At 37.4% G+C, this 20,985-nt stretch overlaps 1 protein-coding gene across 1 annotated transcript in view; it reads right to left on the reverse strand.

Moving 5' to 3' along the window:
- Nucleotides 1–20,985, reverse strand: part of TENM3 (teneurin transmembrane protein 3) — a 347,191-nt gene that overhangs the window by 153,116 nt on the left and 173,090 nt on the right. Inside the window, exon 4 of the mRNA XM_084205259.1 lies at nt 15,389–15,598. Coding sequence (XP_084061385.1) covers nt 15,389–15,598 — 210 coding nt within the window. The remainder of the gene's footprint in view (nt 1–15,388; nt 15,599–20,985) is intronic.

Raw genomic sequence — 20,985 nt, forward strand, 5'->3', positions numbered from 1 at the left:
GTTTTTTCCATCACTTTTAAACTCTTTTATCCTTTGTCCAACAGTTAATTATTCATCTCACATGCAGACACAACCGTGTCACTGTCACTGCAATCATATCCTGATGCCACTCTAATATTATGTCCTTCCACTTGTGCAAAAAGCATTTTTATACACAGCACTTCTGCTGAAGTCCTGCTTGCTGACTGCCTTTCACCTCTTGAACAAAAATACTTTCTCTAATGGGATGAAGTGAACATCAAACACTACACAGAACACCGTTCCTATACTGCTTGCAGTAGTTCATTTATTTGTTTAGAAAAAATTGAAATTCCAGACTTGACGTTTGTTAAATATATGGATTTTAAAATATAACCTAATAATATTAGCAATATTTGGGGGGAATAAAAACCTTCTTTCTAGAACAGATTTTTTTCTGCACCAATTGTTAGCTTCAGCTATTAAAATCTAGCCATTTGCACAATATTGTGCATTAACAGCAGGCATACAAAACTGTATAAAGTGGAAGTAAAAAAGATGGAGAAAATGGTTGGAGAAAAGCAAAAATCCAGATTTTAACTTCCACAGAGTGAGTGTGAAGAGCCACTTCATATCAAACACACACATTAAAGACTCCAATGTTTCAGGTCAAGTGGGAGCATCTCACCAAGAAGTCTGAAACCAACTACTCTCTATAGCAAAAATGGTCACATTTGTGGAAATAAGTGCCATTACCAGTACCAACATCTCAATAATTTTTGCTTTTAATCTTCCTGTAAGGCTATTAAGGTATCCAGGAATATCTCAGTTCCCAAGGGCAGACGAGTAGCCTAGCACCCAAAAGGTTAAGATTATCCTGCTGTTAAAACCACAGGAGATAGAGAAAAGTATCAATCTTCTGGCCTGTCTGCAGCTGAAAATTCTCCCAACAGCCAAAGCAGCCATCAAGAGAAAAGACTGCGTGGTTTTTTTTGATCAATTTTCATCTCTTCTAATAGCTTTCCTGCCACAAGAGGGTAAGAAGGATCAGAAGCAGGCAGGATGTTAGTTTTCATTCCCAATTATAAAGGAACTACACTTTTAAGTATTCATGTTTGTGTTTTTGCTGATCGTTTTACAGATGTCTGGACTATTCTCAGAACAGAAGAGAAGGGTTAAAGAAAATTCTAGATTACAATTGTTGTAATATGGATTAGAAGCAAAATTGTTATTTTTTGTTTCAAAAAACATACACGTTGCACAGCACTGCATTCCTTTAATGTGAAGACACTAATATTAAAAAAGAAATACGACATGGTTACTTTAATTATGTAGAACTGTAATTGGCATTTATTGCGTCAGGCTTCAGAGGGATAGGAGCACGGGGTGGAAGCTGATTTTTTCATTAAATAGCTGCCCCAAGGCAGATACATTCTGAACAAAGCACCTTTTCATGAGATATACCTGTCCCATGGAGAGAACAACAAAGGGAACGAGGAAGGGGACGTAGGAAGCCTGAACAAGGAGAGAATGATATGAAAAGAGTCCATTAAAAAAAGAGAAAAAGGGATAAAAGAGAAAGTAGTAACTAGGATGGAGTGGCATGGTATGGTCTAATAAAGGTTAAATGACTTAATAAGAAAAAGATGCTTTCAAAGAACAAGGGCAAAAAGAGGGAAAGGAGGAAATTAAAAGAGCACACTTAAAGGATAAGAAGGATTAAAACTGAGATAGAACAAGAGGAAAAAACCCAATACCCAACCTCTCCAAAGAATGAAAAGGCAAAAAAAAAAAAAAAAATCACATCCATGCATACAGAGCACTTCAGGGAGTTAAAGGCTCGTGCCTGTTTGCATCTGTTTAATTGTAGATTTGACTATATGGCATTCCTCAGCACTTCTGACTGCTTAAGGAGCATTAAACAGATGAGTCATGAAGGATGAAGTTAAGGGCAGAGGAGTCCAGGACAATTTCTGCTTTCTCATCTACACTTACTTCTTTCCCGCTTTGCCTCAAGGTGGCTACCAGCAGTTTGGGTCTGAAAGAGCCTGGAAACAACATTTCCTTGCCTTTTTTTCAAAGATGATGCATGGTATTAGAAAAAAATGTCCCCATATCAGTTGCATATGCTTCTAGGGGAATGAGGGAGTCATGCCTGCTCCTCAGTAAGCCATCTGAACAGCATCAGAAATTAAAAAAGGGGGCAGATGAGCAGTCTCCATTATTTGTACATTTAGTTTTCCACTGATATTCCACAGCAGCAATGGAAATCTTTATTCCTATGGTGGCAAACAACAAATACACCAAGAAAAGGGGATCTAGTTTTCTAGTGTCTTCTCTGGATTCAAATCAGAGGCTTTGCTGCATGACCACTTGGCTTCGCCCATATCTCATGGTCACTATTAACAGACAGCTATGGCAGGGGGCAATAGAAACAGCACACTATTTTAGGACTGTTAACCCTCAAAGCACAGAGCTTTGCACTTGGAGGCAGAAATCATGGCAAAGGAGCTGTCTGGTATTTATGTTAGCAGAGTGCAAATTTTTGAGTGGTAGAAATAGTGCATCTGCAACTACTTTTTTCTTTTACTACTCAACATCTCCAAAAGAACCACACCGCACTGATGCAAATGTGAAAGAGCACTGCATCTAGAGGTTCCTGTACTTCATACCTCTCAAGAGGTTTTCCCAAAGGCTGTCTGCACATGCCACTGAATTGTTCAAGTCTTTGTAACCACAGGAATATGCTTTTCACACTTCTTTAAATATGTTTTCAGGTCTGTTGTAATCATGGTAGTGCAGCAACAGGAAATAGAAACATACGCATATATTAACTGCAACTTAATTCTGCCAGGATATAAGACATTATTTGCAGTTGTGCAAGTAATCATCATCACTAAGATGAAAGGTTAGTGCATTGTTTATAGACTCTTTAGTATTCACATTTGATTATTTCAGGATTAGTGTCAGAAAAATTATATACTACTAACCATACTCAGCTTCCCCTCGAACAATCTTTTAATCATTCTCTGGATTTTTTTTCTGCCTTCAAATTTCTTGAACTTTTTGTAGGAGCAGTATTCTATCCATCACTCAAAAATATATAGCCACTCTCTGTTCCCAAGATATGACAGAACAGATTAAAACTGGGGCAGCACACCATACAAGAACATCAACATTGCTAAAGCACACATGAAAGAAGGAAGCTTCCCCAACTTCCCTAACCCAAAACTGGTACTACAGGGCACTTCACTTTTGGACATAGGTGGTTTAAATGCCCAAGTATAAACATTTCATTCTTTACTAGTTTGAATTTTAACTCTCTCTCAAGGAATTTTATATAAACAAAGGGGGAAAAAAAATCTGGTTTGTTGTGGCCATGATCATACAAAGTTATTATATGACAATGAAGCAAAGTTGCACCCAAAGCTCAAGACTGTTTCAAAAGAACTTTCAGATAAATTTATTTAACAAATGTTGATCTGAGTATTACTAATGATAAAGCAACTAGATGAATCTGGGCAGCCTGTATGTTTTACTTGATTGTTATTCTGCTGGTCTTTCTCTACAAAACCAGCCATTTTAAATGTCTAGCTAAGAATATAAATCTCTGTAATAGGGCAAGGAAGTATTTCCCTTTCAAGCTCAAAACAATGTAAGTATACTGGCTGACTCCTCCACCCTGCCTAGGAATGTCCCTCAGGGCCTTCAGTCCAGAAGCCTTGCAAGGCAGTTTATTCTGGAGGGCTTTCTAGAAGCTAGAAAGGAGTTTTAAAAATATCTAACCCATCCTCCATCTCTGCCTTCCTGTTTACTGGCTTAGGTAAACAACAGTAGCTAGAATTCACTACAATTAGGAGAGACAACGAAATATTTTTAAATGGGAGACTAGATTAAAATAAGAAATTCAACTTCAGTGAGGAAGAGATCCATACATGATGCTGTGGTGCATTCTGATGCCAATTATTTTGAATTTCTCATATAAAACTATAAACAAACAGAAAAATATTCCATATTACACACCACTGATTAAAGACCTTGAGGAAATAGATCAAGAAGGACATCTGAAGAAAAATACTGCAGTGAATTTTTAAATTTTGAAAACCATACAATACAAGGCATAAGTAACAGCTTTATACTGTAGCACTTGAAAAATGCACAAAAAAGACATGAAAAAGTCCTATTATTTTTGAATTATCTAGGTAAATACGCCTCAAATGCTGAATATCTGAAGGCACATTAAGAGCTAAAGTACTTGGAAATTGAAAATTATAAGTTATCAATTATTGTTTCTCTTGGTGGATACTTTTTTCTGAGCATTACTATATATTCCAATGTCAACAAAATTACAACAGTGAAGTGCTTCTTTCTAATTTTTCAGTAGCAATAAAAATAAACAGATCTTTGACATGTATCAGACATAACAAACAACTTCTTTACTAATATACTGCTGCTTTAAGAAACTGTATCTTAGCTTTTCCATTTCTTTAATCCCCATCTAGAGTGCCTGCTGGCAAATCAGCAGCATGTCGGAAAGAGTTGAAGAACATGAAGATATATAACTGTGAATTTCATGAAGTCTGTCGCTCCCTCTATGCTATATATTCTTGGCCAGTAAAACAATGTAAGTACTTAGCTCCAAAACCCCATGTTGTGCATCTCACCCCAGTAGCAATTACAGGAAGAGTCCAGCTGTAAAAACCTGATGGAGATGCTGTGCAGATTCAAAGACTCAAAAGCGCAATTCATTAGAAGTGCTTCACTTGTTTTCTGAAGCAATTTCGAAGCTAGTGTACACAGAGATGGGGGTGCAAGGTCACCCCTAGCCTCACCTTTTCACCACTCTGCAGAGGACAAGCTACCAGAAAGTAACCCAGAGACTCAAGAAATACCACAGACAGTATTTTAAAGCTTTCCTGAACACAATGTAGGATGCTGCAGAGGAGAAAGAAGGAAGCATTAAACAAAAACATCCTTGTGGTTTCTTTGTGTTTAAGAATGAACACAAAAACAAGACCCCTCACACCAACTGCTGGTGACAAAATCAAGGGATAGCTTTACTCTTCCTTGAGCCTTTTTGAATGAACTACAAGACTCATCCAGCAGCAGCTGATATTTTGTGATAAGCCAGTGATAAGTCAGTAACTCAGTGATAACTCAGCCTCCTGTATATTCAGATATAATATGCTTTATTACAAATAAATTCCATTGTACGTTGTTTGAATAGCTACTGCAGTGTTAAATTGGAGCTTCAAGAAATGCATACAAAGTAATATTTAAGAGACCATTTCATGTAGAGTCTCCAGGTTATGGCAATAATGGGATGAGTTTACTGCTGATTAATGCAAAACAGAATACCTTTCAACACAAAGATGAGCTGGACTGATGGCAAATTTACAGTAACTGACTTCCTTTTAATTTGCAAGTATTCTGCGATTACAGTATTTCCAAATTGAGGACTTTGGTTTGTTTGGTTTTTTTAATGACAACAAAGTATCCTGTTACATAAACAGAACTGTTCTTTGACACTGCATCTTCCTACTAACTGTTATGGGATTTATCTTCAAGAGAAGAATAGCAATAAAGAGGCAAATTAATTCTGTTTTCTGTAACTGTAGCAGGGATACTAGTGTAAACATACAGAATTCCCATGGAGAGAATATTTTTAGTCTTTTGTAATAAATGATCAGCAACTTAACAGGCAGAAACATCCTTACTTTTTTCTTTCCCCTCCCTCCTGGCTCAGAGAACATATCTCGTACCTATGAATTCTAACGATTAAAATAATGCTACCAATTACTTTGCTGCATTCCAGTATGCATAGTCAAGTATGTAATGCAATAAACTATGCCTGAATGGTCTGTTTACCCCAAAGCAAGTTACAAGGAAAACTCTTTCGCCTTAAAGGACTTGTCTCTTTGGAGCGTGCAGGCTGGCAAAAAGCCAAGGGAAGCTGGTGCTTAAGCAACCAAGACTGAGCAGTGCCTGTGTGCACTGCAATCTCAGCCAACCGCAGTAAATGTTATTGGAGTTTTTGTGCTGTAAAATTGCTGCTTTCATGCCCACTGCATCTGACAATAGGAATCCTTGGCCTTGCATGAGAAAGGAAGGCTGATGTGCCTTCTAGTCAGATCTCTGCATCCTTAAAAAGCAGGCTTACTACTCCTGTGTACTCCTAATGGGCTAGTGACAAATAAATTCATGTCAATGCTACGTCAGACACAGAAAGATATTAAATGGAGAAATTTTTTGTAAACGAGAGAGAAGAGCAGAAAACTCATGCTTTAAGCACAGTCGTTAGGCTATTAAAACTATTGATAATATTAAAAAAGATAAAGGATGTTAAAGGTGACAGATGTTTAGCCTTTCACTTTGCAAAGCAACTTTGAGATAAATGGTTTTCACAATCATCAATGCACACTATTTTTTTTTTTTTTGCTTAGTGACTCAAAGAGAAAATCTTTAGCATTCCTCCTATGAAAGACTGCAACAAGCATCTGCCAGCTGAATCTCTGAAAGTCCTTTTTCAGCAAGCAGCATGTTTGAAGCACTGAAACATGATCCTCCAACTTACAGCTACTGAGAACAGATTTCAAATGGAAACCAAAAGGCAATGGGAAGAAAAATCAGAATTAAAAAAGAAAATTGTCAAATTATCTGTTTTTTTTTTTTTTTTTTTTTTTTTTTTTTTTTGCTACAGGAACTTTTCAACACTATAGAATAAAATGTATATTGCAGTTGAATCAGAATGACCAGGTTTTTGTATTAACCTCCACTAGCAACTTCCATTTAATCCAATAGCAATTCCTCAGAAGCACAGAATCAGGCTGTAGCAATCATTGGAACTATAGAATAAACTAGATATTAAAAAAAAACCCAAAACAACAAGATTTTATTAAAACCTCACAATCTTCAACTCATTCTATGTTTCTTGAAGAACTTTTGAATTCACAAATCCACCAAGGATTGGTGAGCATTAGAGCTCATAAGAAAGGCCTCCAAAACTGTAAATTCACACTGTTGCTACCAAGTGATGAACACATGGAAACATGTGTAAGATCTTGAGTCCTCCCTTTCTAAAAATAGCTTTTTAAAAAAGATTTTGTATTGCAGTACAGAGCTAAAATTACTAGACCTTTCCCCCCCCAAAAATAATGAAAAATCCAAATAAAAGAGCTTAATGTGATGATGTGACACACTTGCATCTGATCCTGATGTTCTACAAGTTATTTGCTGTGCACTCACATAACATTTGTTCTTCTGGAAGTCAGCATAAGCAGGACGTGGGTGAAGTCCTCAGATTTGTAATTTATAATGAAAATAAACCCCCTATGTAACTGTTTCCTTGTCCTCTTACCTTCCGAATTACAGATTAATTTCTACCATAAATTTCTTACAGCCTACTCTCTGCACAAGAACAGTACATCCTTGTTCCTGATTGCGACTTCAGGATTCCTCCATTAAACTGTGACAGAATTCAAATTCAAGCTCCTTATCCTGCAATTAGGAAATGTCTGTTCTATAATCAAGCAGTCAAAGGAAACGATGTGTGTGCAAGCACTGGCAAGAGGGAAGGATGCATTTCTGACTCTTATGTTCATCCATCGCGCCAGGTACACGTTAGTTCACTTCAAGTGAGCTGACATTTGGGTGCAGCGTGCTTCCTTCAGTAAAACTGTATTTTATGTTTCACTGTATTTCAGAATGGATTTATCTTCACAGATTTTCTTAAACTGCCTGATTTTCTGTAATATGATTTTTGATGGGGAAGGAGGAGTGGAGAAAATGTCTCCACATCAGATCATATCCGCACTACGATACACAGTTGGCAGGTTGTCCCATCTGGCATGCATTCGAGTATAAGATGGATAATTTGTCACTCTGAATCCTTTGATTCGTGAAAAGGCCAAAATAATCTCTGGAAAGATATTTTGCAGCTAATGATACAGGAGGTGTGGGGGAGACTGTTCTTTAAAGGCTACAAAGGCCACAATCTGAGGAGAAATAATTGGGTCTTGGCTCTTCTATTAATTAACATACTAAGAGATTGAAAACTACAAAAATCTCTTAGGAGCAAAACATGACTTAAAACAATCAGATAGGAGAAGTAATTGCCCACCACTTTGCAAAATTTGATTTTGGAGGGGTGAGGGTGAGATTGGGGAACTGTAATTTGCTCTTGGCAAACAGACTGAATGCTTAATTAAACTGAACAAATGTACATTTTTGTACGTTAAGGGAACAATGTTGACAGAATTTTGGCTCAAAAACCAATGAAAGAGGATAAAAAGATGGATTCATGAAATTGAAATCAAATATCAAAAAGAGATAAAAAATAAACTGGCTAGCACTCAAGACACAATTTTCAAGCTTTTAAGGCAACTACATTTGCCCCAAGCAAGTGGAACAGATAAATCTGTTGATCTGTAGTTCCTGAAAGATATCTGCCTTCCTGCAATATCTGACTTTGGACCATAAGAGATTTACATGCTTCTGTAGCTACCAAGGAAGGCTGGTTTTGTTTCACTGGGTGAAACAAAACTGTCTCTGGCCTGAGAAAAAAAGTCAGAATGTATTTTTATAACATGAACTTATTCTGTATTTACAGAAAGCTTGTCAAGTACCTCTATTCAGCATCGCGGGCATTGTGAATTTATGGGTATCAAACATTTTTGCTTACAAAATATTTACATGAGTATGTACATGCCCAGAAGACATTGGCAGTTTTCACTGAGAACTGGGAATCTTATTTTGTAATTTCGCAGGATATAAAATGGTCCAACACGTGGGAAGGGAAAGCGGCTGTTTTGCAAATGATTTATTGTGGAAGGTCTAGACAATTTCAGAGTGAGGTCTGGGCTACAGGACAAATAATTTTCTGATACATTTAAACAGGCAATGCATTTCAACATGCAGGCTGCCAATGTAACAGGCATAGCCATAGCTTAGTAAGGAAATCTCTGTCATAAACTACAAGCTCACATATACCTGATTTGAAATGCACACAAGTACTCCTAGAAAAGCTCCAGGAGGTTATCTCAGTCCACCTTCTCCTAATGGAATGTAGATTCGTTCTCAGCAGTATGAGTTAGATTTTTATTTGTTTTAATATCATGTTACAAAAATGACAGAGCTTCTGTCAATTCCTTGGGACAGACTTTGATATCTTAATGTAGTTCACTGTTAAACAGTTTTTCCTAACCATGGGCCTAATCTTTCCTTTCCTTATTTTCATCCAGTTACTTTTAATTGTATCCTCACACCGCATGCAACATTTCCATTCTATCTTTGGTTATTAGCTTCTCTTTGCCAGCAATCACTTATTGCTTAGGTCACGTATTGAGCCAAAGTTTAATCTCTACCTATTCCCATATAGTAATACCTCTAACCTCATAATTGTTTTCATGCAACTATCTGAACAGGAAAATAAAGGGCAATAAGAGAATTTGACAGGAACTTTGAAGAAGCAAGATGTCTGAATTCCAAACTTATATTCCATTGATACTATGTCTAGAGATCCCTCTTTGCTGATACATTTATATACCCAGCTCAAACAGTACCCGTGAGTCAGACCATGCTGCAGATTAATGCCTAATTAAAACTCTCTATGTCCATTTCTCCTTAGATTTTTCCTGAATACACTGCACTTCAGACCAGCTTATAGTTTTCAGTTCTAATTTCACTTTGTTAGTTTCTGGCTATATAATTAATTATCTTTCCTTGCCCTCTTCTATTAACATTCTGTCTCTAGTTGGCACTCAGAACACTTGCTATTTAGTATAATTGGGAAATTTTTAGGGCCATTTTTACTCCGTCATCCATAAAACTAACGAGGATGTTAAATAAAACCAAGATTATAGGATATCCCCATGATCTTCTTCAATACAACTCCTCCTAGTTTGAACTATTAATCCTAATTTATCATCACAGAGTATTTCAAACCAAACAGATCTGAGTTAATTTTTCAAATAACATGTCTTAGGGCCAGTGTCAGACCTGAGGGCAAATTGTGTGTACTGATACAACAATGACAAAATTTAATTTATCATGAATTATAAGATAAGAGAAAAAAAATCTCATTAAACAATCTGTCAGACAACAATGAAAATAAGCCATGTGGATACCATCAGAGATTCCAGATGACTGACAGCTCTGAGAATGATGAAAAAGAAAAGAAGTAAATATATATACTCCACTGAAAAAAACCTAAAGAGCTTTAAAGCATTTTATCTCATGACCTCAATTTTGTTTCCTTGTGTCCTAGAACACCCCCATAACCCCTTCCCTCTCCTTTTGTTCCCCAATGATCTAAACTACTAAAATGCAGTTCATTAGAGCATGGTGCTGATAACACCAACATTGGGGGTTCAATCCCTGTGTGGGCCATCCACTTAAAAGCTGGGCTCAAGACCCACAAGGATCTCCTCCTACTGAGAATATTACAGGAAATCAAAAGAACTCCTTCTGTGAAGTTACATGGCAGGTGACAACCTGGCTGCCAAATTCTAGCTCACCAGCACATGCAGCTTCATTTGTGGAGTAACTGTGGCAAAGCAGAGATGGAGTAAGGACTGGGAAGTGTTTAGTAGGCTCTAAAGCAGGACTACCAGAAAGCACACAAGGTACTCCCACATTGGCTAAGACTTAATCTGCCATGGGTCTTTTCACAGGTTATTTCCAACCTTCTCACAAGCCATTTGGGTATCAAGGGAAAAATCCCATTTTCCTCTTCCCACCCTGACAGTAGCTGCAAGGAAAGAAAAGACGCCTTAAAAGTCACTAGCATCTTCCATTAACGTATAGCACAAATCTCTGTGAGCACTTCCCATCACAATTCCATTTAATTTTGCTCTTGGTGGAAAGAAAAAGGTGGAAATGAGGCAGATTGTTTAGTTATGCTCCTTATACATAAATTGTGGTATCTATGCAGAAAACATGAGAGATGGAGGGAAAATCTGAAGAGTAAAAAACCCCTACCAAACACCTAATAAAATTCCCACCTATGCTCTGTACATGTGTTATATCTGGTCTTTACTTGTGCCAGCCTTGAGCATTGGGCACCTATTCCCTCAGGTACCTGTACAAAAGGAAAAGGTTCTGACCTTGGCTTCTTGGCATTGTGGGATAATGAAAACAATAATTTCTGTATGGCAGGTACTTTTGTATAAGCTCTTCCATCAAGTTCTAATGAATCATCGTGAACTAAATTCCTCAATTTATAGGAGAATTATGCCACAGCACATTTGGTGTCTGTAGAGTGAGATGTCCTACAATGAGACCTGCGAATGCAGAGAGTTCAAATACCTTTTCATTCAACCAGCTTCATTACATTACTTTTTCTCTTTCACAAGTTTAAATTCAGAGTGGTGCTCTAGATTTCCAAATTTGTAGCAAGGCTTAGCCATTTTGAACTGAAAAGCCCATCAATCTGCAATTCCCATGTGGCTGGAGTAAAATCTTGTTTATTGTGCATTACCTGGCAGATCCTGGATCAAGGACAACTGAAGACCAGTACATATTATACTGAATTTTTTTCAGATCTTCCCACTACACAAACTATCATCACAAATTGTTATTAAGAAACATGAGAACCTTGATGTTCAAACGCACTATACAATTGCTGCTGTGAAATACATCCTTCTCTATTTTGCATTTCTGGTTCTCCCACAATATTTCCAATTTAGGGGTAAAAATTCTCAAATCTGAGCTTCTAATTCAAGACTCTTCAATTTCATTGTCAGTAGTAAGCATTAAATATTAACTGTAACTTGTCTTCATACTCTCTGCTTAAACTAAGAATTTAGCACCTTATTTTTTATTATATTAAATTCTGTGTTAAAAGATAAGCTGCTACTAATTTCAATAAATTCCCCTCCAAATTCTGACTAATCTGTAACTTTTCATGGAAAAATATGAAGAAACTTATCAAGATGCCTAAATACAGATACTGCATGACTTCTATTTTTTATAAACAGACTTAGTGACATAAGGAAACCCTCCAACTCAATCACATTCAAGAACCCTTTCCTCCCAGCTCCCAGTTCACTCTACTCTCCCTCTCACTTTAACAACTGTTTCATTTCCCTGCATATGGATTCAGATTCATTATAAAGCATTTTGCTGCTCCTTCTAAAAACAACAAATGTAATAAATAAATTGTTCTGATAGCAGTAGGCTCACAGACTGACTGCTAGAACAGTTCATATACTGAGCTGCACCCTGAAGAAGAGGAACAAGTAGAATTAACCAGAGATACTATGAAAAAGAAGAGTTGTAATTGATGGTCCTAAAATTTATCTCCTTCTGAATTTCATGACTTACTAACACACTGCTCTTAGAGAAATTAAATGATTCCTATTAAACTGTCCACAACAGCCCTCACTTGATCTGAATTTTTAAAGCTAATAGTAATACCTCTGTGTAGATCTCAGCTTCTTGTGGTAAGCATCTGATAAATCATTTTACTAATTCTTTTTGCTCTTTTAGCTAATTCCAGAAAAGGAAGCTAATTCCCATTGGTTAACAAAACAAAAAGCTAATCAAACCCAGCATCATAGATTAATATAATTCTACACACATATTCAGATACTCTAAATTTTGAGTGAGCCAATCAAATTAAATACATTGATCAAATTAACTCATTCTAAAGGAAAACAATCAGATGTTTGAATAGACTAAGAAGATGTTAATTCAACTTGCTATTCAAATAAAGTCAATATTACTGAAAGCAGTTTCAATAATATAATTGTTTTCAGTCAGCACTTTTTTTATCCCTAAATGCTTCAGCAGTGATCCCCCACCCTCTGCCAACATAAACACTGGATAAAGTCATCTAGAATGTGGCACTGGACTTACTTTAAACCCATTAAGATTAGACAGCACTGAAAGCTTACATGAAGATGCAAAAGAAAAGACAACTGGTGGAAAAAACCCCTTCTTTCTGTGAAAGTGCTACACATGCTGCATTACTTACCATTTTAGCTAAAGAAAATGCAGTAATCAAATAAGAGCACAACTAAAGGCCACAATTAAATGATATTGACTTGATAGAATTGGAGAGATCCACATACTACAGTGCAATGCTACACAACCATGCATATCATCAAGTAGAAGAAAGTTGTAGCTAACTTATTAAATTCTGCTTTTCCCTGTTTTACAATGAACATACTTTTCCCCCCCACCAACAGGCCATCAGCATATGTTATGAGAAACCAACCATAAGCAAATCAGGTAGATAACCCAAGCAATATTCATTTATGTGCTGAGTGAAAGGAATCTTTCTTCCAGTATTATGTGCTGAGTGAAAGGAATCTTTCTTCCAGTAACACAAACCTTCATTCTGCAGCTGACTGTGGAAATGGAAGTCCACTAGCTGAACACCTATGATCTTCTCCTTACCCAGCAGAAAAGCAACAAGCCTGACTTAAATGATGGCAGTCACTATACATACAGTATATGTGGGTAGCAAGGTGAAACACTTCTGAAAACCAGTCTAATCTTGTGGAGAGAAGGATGATTTGACAGAAGGAGCTGCAAACACTTCTACCGCACATAAACACTGAAGGGGTGAATATCAGACATCTGCAGGAAGAGGATACAGAGAACAGTGGGAAGAGAGAGGGAAAAGCAAAAAGAACACATACTTGCAGAGTATGCTGGGTTTTCCTCCTGCTTAGCAAAAGTTTTACAAAGAACAACTGTCTCAACAAATACCACGGTGCTACTCCTGTCCTACTTGTAATCAAAACCCCTCTGACATTGTTCTGCTAAAAGGCCAAGACTTGACTTGACACAGGATCAGATGAAATTAATTTAGCTTGTCTGGGATGGAACAGGTTAAGGAACATTCCTTAAGGTTGGTAAACTCACTGGCAAGCAACTGTTCAAAATTTCAGAAGCAGCAAAAGGACTAAAATCTAGAGGAATGATGAATACTTACTAGCTTCCTAAGAGATGCAAGCAGATCCTCCCAACTATTCAAAATTTCTAGCAGTTTTGTCTTGCTTTTGCATTTTTAATTTATAAAAGAAGAGTTGGGGGATTCAGTAATCTAAATATATTGACTTACTGAACTAAATCAGGCTACCTTTTGGATAATGCATATATTTTCTAACAGATTTCATATTCCTAGAGATAAAAGAAAGCCTCCCAAAAAACTCACTTCCTTATCAAACCAGGACAATAGCTTACCCTGATTATGACTGCATGACCATTTTTTGAGCTCTTCACAGATTAAGTACTGAGCAAGCTGAACATGTAAAGATAAAGTTATCTTCAATTTTAAAGACCTTAATCCAAATGTGTCAAATTCACATACACAAGTGCTCTTAGCAGACTGGCCTTTGAGACACAACACCAAAACTCCACTCTAAAGTTAAGAAGAGAAGCTCAAATTTAGTATTATGCTTGGCAAAATAATTCTGTCCAATCAGCTGATGTGCAATCTGCAGAGAAATATTTCTCCATACCCCCTCTAGTGGTTCATCTGTAGGTGAGATTTTAATAATCAAAACACAGGAATGGTTCTTAGAATATGAAGTAGCTTGTTCTAAGCTTTGCTGGTCTACCTGAGAAGGGCTGTGAATTAAAAAAATTATTCTTCCAGTCTGCCTTCGCCTACACCAAGAAAATCTGCTCAGTCATGCAACAGAAATGAAAACCTGTGGCTAATATATTTTTTCATATCAAAAGGAAAAAAAAGAAAAATAATTTAAAAAAAGAATAAAGAAAAAAGAACAAAAAGAAAATAAGAAAAACAAAGAAGAAAGAAGAAAAAGAAGAAAGAAGAAAGAAGAAAAAGAAAAACAGTGGTTTCTTTGGGCACAATGTTTAAGCAGACACTGGTGTTTAAAGTCTGTCACTCCTTTTGCTTACTGATACTGGCTGGAAGGAAGAGAAATGTGGAAACATACATCTCAGAAGCCACCACTGCCTCCTGTCATCTCAGAGCTCTCTTTAGAGCTTTTTTCCACAGTCTTGAGTGCCCTATCCAGTAAAAATATCCTGCTCTCCCTTCCTTTAGGAAATAAAAGGAACGGCTGGAACCTGCTGCACTTGATGAGGTAGTAAAAGAAAACTTTTACATTATTCTGAAGCTAAATATCATGACAGTTTAACCAACTTCAGCCTACCCTTTAAAAAGTACAACTAAAGGTTAGTCACTTGCTAAGAATTACATTACATAATAAATCATTAATAGCTACTGTCTCACATAAGCATTGCCTGTTAAACATAAATGAGCTTTTTTATATTAGCAGTTATTTTCTACTCTTGCTTATCTTACAGTAAAATAGAAACAATTTGTGGCATTTAAGGAAAAATCAGTTTAAAATACAGTCATTTTGATATATTTAAGTTTTGTTAGACAATTTCTTAAGAAGATGGAAAATAAAAGGGTATTTAAACTATGGACAAAGTGTCCTCTTCTTACCATGACCTGGGACAGATACTGGATTATCACTGGTCTGTACTAGATATGAGCCGGCAGTATAGTCCTCATCTGTATCAGAGTCCTGAACTGGCTGGCTGGCATTATTACTTAATAACCACCTCTGGTTGTCATGGAGATTGGGTGATGGAGGAGGGGAGTGTAAATGTTCAGTAACTGATGGACTAGATGAGGAGGATGGCATGGGAGGACCTATAAAAAAATAAAAAGCATTTAAAATATGGGTCAAGATACTATATGAAAAACAAATAATTAATTTCTTGTATCAGCAAAAGGTGAATATTCTACTTCAAACAAGAAAAAAAGATGGACAAAGAAGATATGACAATTGCCTGAAATAAACTGGTTTAAGTGTTTTAGAAACCATAACAAAATGCCATGACTTGATAATTCAATGAACAGTGTTTATCATACAGGATTGCTTCTTTCACTGGGACACTCCTGTCTAAAATCTACTAGTGAAATAAAGTAATACAAATAAGCAGGCACAGAGACAGAGAAACAGAACCAGTTTTCCAAGCTCACACAGGGAAACTCACAGCTGTATATATCTACCACAGGAGTTACTCTGACAGAACTTTTAGTTTTCAGCAGTGTTTATCAGACACATATGCTATTTAAAACCTATCAAAATGTTTCACCTGTAAAATTTGTGTCCATCTGCACAAGTTGTCTTAAAACACGCATACACAATAACTACATCCCATTCCTGCATCTTGAAAGTATCTTAAAGGAAGATCATGGAGGAAGACAGATTTAAATAAAGCCTTAGGATATCATAACAATGCATTTAGTCCTTCAATGAAACAATAATTAGAGCAGAATGCAAGAGAGATAGAATTACCTAATCCACCCTGTGAATATATAGGTTCTTTATAGTCTTTAGTGAGCACAGATCTTACTCAGAGTAAGATTGCTGGACTACTTTTGAAATAAGTGTTGTTGCCTGTAGGTGGGGAATGTGCCAGAATAGGAAGAAGCTTTATTACATAATTTATGTTAAAACCAAAATTAGATTAATCTGCATGGTTATAATTCATAACTATAAATCTAAATTTAAATTAGAGGAAAAGGGGCTTTTTTCATCATATAATGATTTGGTTTTATGGCACTTAGTAGCATAGTTATGCTACAGAGGTGCTGTGCTTCTCAATGTTAATAAATCATACTGGCACCAGTAGCTTGAATTACCTTCCCTCCATCTCCCCTGTACACTGCTAGAAACATGCTGATTATTATTATTTTTTTTCACATTCAGTTTATACCATCATATAGTATCTTAAATATCTCTAAAACATGTTGCTAAGTCCTTACCAATTGGCTTCCCTGGGAAGAATCCTATGATAGCTACACCACAAACTATTTACTTAATACTTCCACATTACCATTTACCCTTCTTGTCGTGACCAGCACATATTATTATAATTTAAGATGGAGGCTTGGTCCTGAAAGGAAAGTGAGCACTTACTATTAGTCAAGTAATTCCTGTGTAAAACCCAAGGTTTTAGGGGAAATAAGAAGTATGGGGGAATGACATTTTACAGGGCTCAACTTGTGAATTTAGAAGTAGGGAATTGGCACATTTTGTAGTTTGAGATAAAATGCCAACAGGTTTTCTTGCTAGACCTTGATTTTTCACATTGCTTGCTTCAGTAACCTGAATTTGTGGTTATTTCTTGATGGAATATTTAATGCATTATTTATGATATACTTAAACTGATTTAGGTAGCCATTATATTTCATTTTTTGAACAGTTCCAATAAAAAAAAAGGTAGGGCTTTTTGTAATATTTATTTTTTATCTTGGAATAAACCTCCTTTACTTGCTTTGGACCTCTCTTAGAGGAGAGCTACAGTAATATGTTCCAGATGTGTATGTACTGTCTGAAGCAACTCAACATTTCAGTAGTATCCTTGGTCTTTATAACACTTCTCAATATGCTTCCTTTTTCCTTCTCAATTTACACTCATTACCTTTCAGGCATAACAGAGCCCTGATTGCACAAATCATAATCATATAAAATATCATGCTGCCTGAAAAAGTGTCGTGTCCAAGGTTCCTTAACTGTTTTGTAAACTCCCTCATTTATTCCAATCTATTAATTGTTTCAGTGCTGCATGGCTAGCTGACATGGCACTGATGAGTAGCCACCCACAACATGCACCACTTGGGTGCCCTGGCTTACTGAATTTCTCAGTTCAGAACACACCGTGTGTCAGGTGTGGGGTGGAAGCGCAACGGTATTGGCAAAGCTCCCACCACTACACTCAGCAGGGACAGAACTCTGCTACTGCAAAAATCAGTTGATAGGGCTGTAAGGCCACCAGGAAGTTGTGCAACTTTTTATAAATAAACCTAATTCTAGCGAGCAGGTCTTACAATCGTTGAATCATTTCAGTTGGAAAAGAATTTCAAGATCATTGAGTCCAACCTTAAACTCAGCATTGCCAAGTCCACCATGTCCCTACATGTCACCTCTACATGCCTGTAAAACACCTCCAGGAATGGAGGCTCAACTACTTTCCTGGGCAGCCTCATCCAAATTGTGATCACCCTTTAAGTGAAGAAATTTTTCCTAATATTCAAGCTAAACTTTCCTAACAAACTGCTAGCTCATGTACAGCTGGCAGTCGACCAGCATCTCCAGGTCCTTTTCTCTCAGACAGCTTTCTAGCCACTCTTCTCCGAGCCTGCAGCATTGCATGGAGTTGTGACCCAAGGGCAGGATCCAGAACCTGGCCTTGTTCAACCTCCTTTTCTCAGCCCATTGATCCAACCTGTCCAGATCCCTCTGTGGAACCTTCTACCCTCCAGCAGACCAACATTCCTGCTCAACTTGGAGTCATCTGTGAGCTGAACGAGGGCACACATGATCTCCAGATCACTGATAAAATATGTAAACAGGACTAGCCCAGTACTGAGGCCCGAGGAACTCCACTGACTAGCCAAGCCACCAGCTGGTTGCAATTCCATTCACCACCACCTCTCTGGGCCTGCCCATCCAGTCAGTTTTTAATCCAGCAAAGAGGACACCCAGCCACACCATGGGAAGCCAGGTTCTCCAGGAGAATGTTGTGGGAGAAAGTGTCAAGAACTTTAAGTCTTGGTAGACAACATCCACAGCCTTTCCCTCATCCACTAAGGGGGTCAGTTTGCCACTGACCAGAAGGAGACCGGGTTGGTCAGGAAGAACCTGCCTTTTGTAAACCCCTGCTGGCTGGGCCTGATCTCCTGTTTGTCCTGTACACATTGCATGATGGCACTTGAGATGATCTGCTCTATGACCTTGTCTGGCAGTAAGGGCAGGCTGACAGGTCTGGAGTGTTCTGGAGAGTTCTCTGGCCCTTCCTGTAGGTAAATGTCAAATTATCCAACTTCCAGCCATCTGGGACATCCACACTTGACGAGGGCTGCTGGTAAATGACTGGAAGTAGTTTGCTGAGCTCCTCTGTCAGTTCCCTTAGTACCCCTGGGTTGAGCCCCATAGACTTGTGGGTGTCTAAGCTGCATAGCAGGTTACTGACTACTTCTTCTTAGATTACAGGGGTTTGTTCTGCTCCCTGTTCCTGTCTTCCAGCTCAAGGGGCTGGGGATCTTGAGGCCAACTGGTCTTACTATTAAAGACTGAGGCAAAGAAGGCATTAAGTTACCTCAGATTCTTCCTCATCCTTCATCACTGTATTTTCCCCCTTCACCCAATAAAGGACGGCTATTCTCCCTAGCCCTCCTTTTGTTGCTTTCTTGTCACAAAGTTATATGGCCTGCAGAGAAAAGGGAGCCAGCTATAATATGAGCCAATTTTTCACAAGAACCCTAGGCCAACCAGCTGGGACACCTATTTCTGTACAACTTCATCCAGAACTGGCAGATTTTTGCAGTGAACTCCTCTTTGATTCCAAGTGAAAAGAGAGATAGCTATCTATACTGCCATTTATAGAATAAGCTACACATTAAGGAAAAAAATACTTAACACACTTTCTAGAGGAATCGTAAATGATGTGCATATTTCTTTCCAATTCTTTTTTTACATGGAATGAAAGGCATTTAAAAATATTTGGTAATATCCCCTCTTGAAGTCTTAACAAACTAATTTATAAATCATACAAATAATCAAGTATAACAAAAGCAAAGTAGATTGATTATAACACTTTTTCCATACAGCTTAGAAGCATACAACACTAAGAATATTTAATTCTAAGAAAACCCACAAAAATACGACTTCTGATTTTCTCCCCATTCTGCTTCTTTTGGTATCCACCTAGCAAAACATTGGTTGTTCTGCTTTGCCTTTCTTGCCTGTATTTTAAAAAAGCAAAAGTTCTTGTTTTTAATATGTGAACTTGATTCAACAGTAAGATTTTTTTCACAGGCAATATACTGGACTTCAGAGTACTTAAATCTCATTATTTAGGTCAGTTATGAGGAAAAACACACTTTATTTTTTTGGCATTTTCATAATTGAAAGCATATGACTTTAAATGATCTTCCTGTACTTCAAAAAAAATTATCTTATGTGAAAATGCAAAATATAGCCAAACTCCAGCAAGAACAGATTCAATATAGCAATATGTGAAGAGATGAATACATTTGCTAAGGATATGAGTCCCCAAAGAAAGTAAAACACAAAGAAAATAGGTTGTAAGAAGAACATTAAAAAAGAAATACACCTGAGCTAATAATGGATACATTAAATACATATGTACAAAGTAATTATGTTAAAAAAAAAAACCCCCGCAGTGTTCTCTGCCACGATCAGCACTGATTTAAAACATGGCACAAATTACAAGTTGGAAGCAGAACCGATGTCACATATTGAAAAGCTCAAAGGGACAAGTATGGTAAGTGCAACCCATAAAAAGATAGAAAATAAATAATGGAGAAGACTGCAACAATGAACTGGTAGTAATGTACAGGAATTTCTGTTTTGCGTATATTAAGGCTTAACTAAGTCTAAAGCTGAGGCTCTGCCAATTGGTGCTACCCAAAACCACGGGTATCAGAGTAGGGAAGGAAAGTGGGACTGCTGCAGAGGACCGACTGGAGGCAGGACAGAGCTGTGCCTTCAACCCCAGAGCCTCAGGCACTTCCACCTGGCCACGACCCCCAGTTTACAGTTATGTACAAGTTGCCTTCCCTTAAAAAAAAAAAAAGAACAAAAACAAACAAACAAACAAAACACCAAAAAAAAAAAAAAAAGGAAAGAAGCTATTCACAGCATTTAAGCTTATTTACATGGTATTACAAAGAATGAACCCAACAACTGCTCAGCTTTCATCCTCCATTGGTCACCAGTTGCTAGAGAAACACTTGGCTTCAACAACACCAACGAGTGCCTGGATGAACTACATCTCCACTAGATGTATTTTAGAGAAAGCAGAGCTAGACACTTTTAGAAAATGGCATTTAGGAGAAAAGTAGGATGGGAGAGAAGCAATAGTAATGACCTCCTGCTATTGCAGGGTGGGCGGGCTGAAATAGATGACCCAGAGTCTCTCAGGAGCCTTAAAACATGTGCACTTATGAAATCTTCCCACTAGATTCAAACTCTTAAAGCAGAGAGACTTTGCTGCCAATGACAC

This window comes from Fringilla coelebs, assembly GCF_963513975.1.
Source record: "Fringilla coelebs genome assembly, chromosome: 4".
Taxonomy (NCBI): Eukaryota; Metazoa; Chordata; class Aves; order Passeriformes; family Fringillidae; genus Fringilla; species Fringilla coelebs.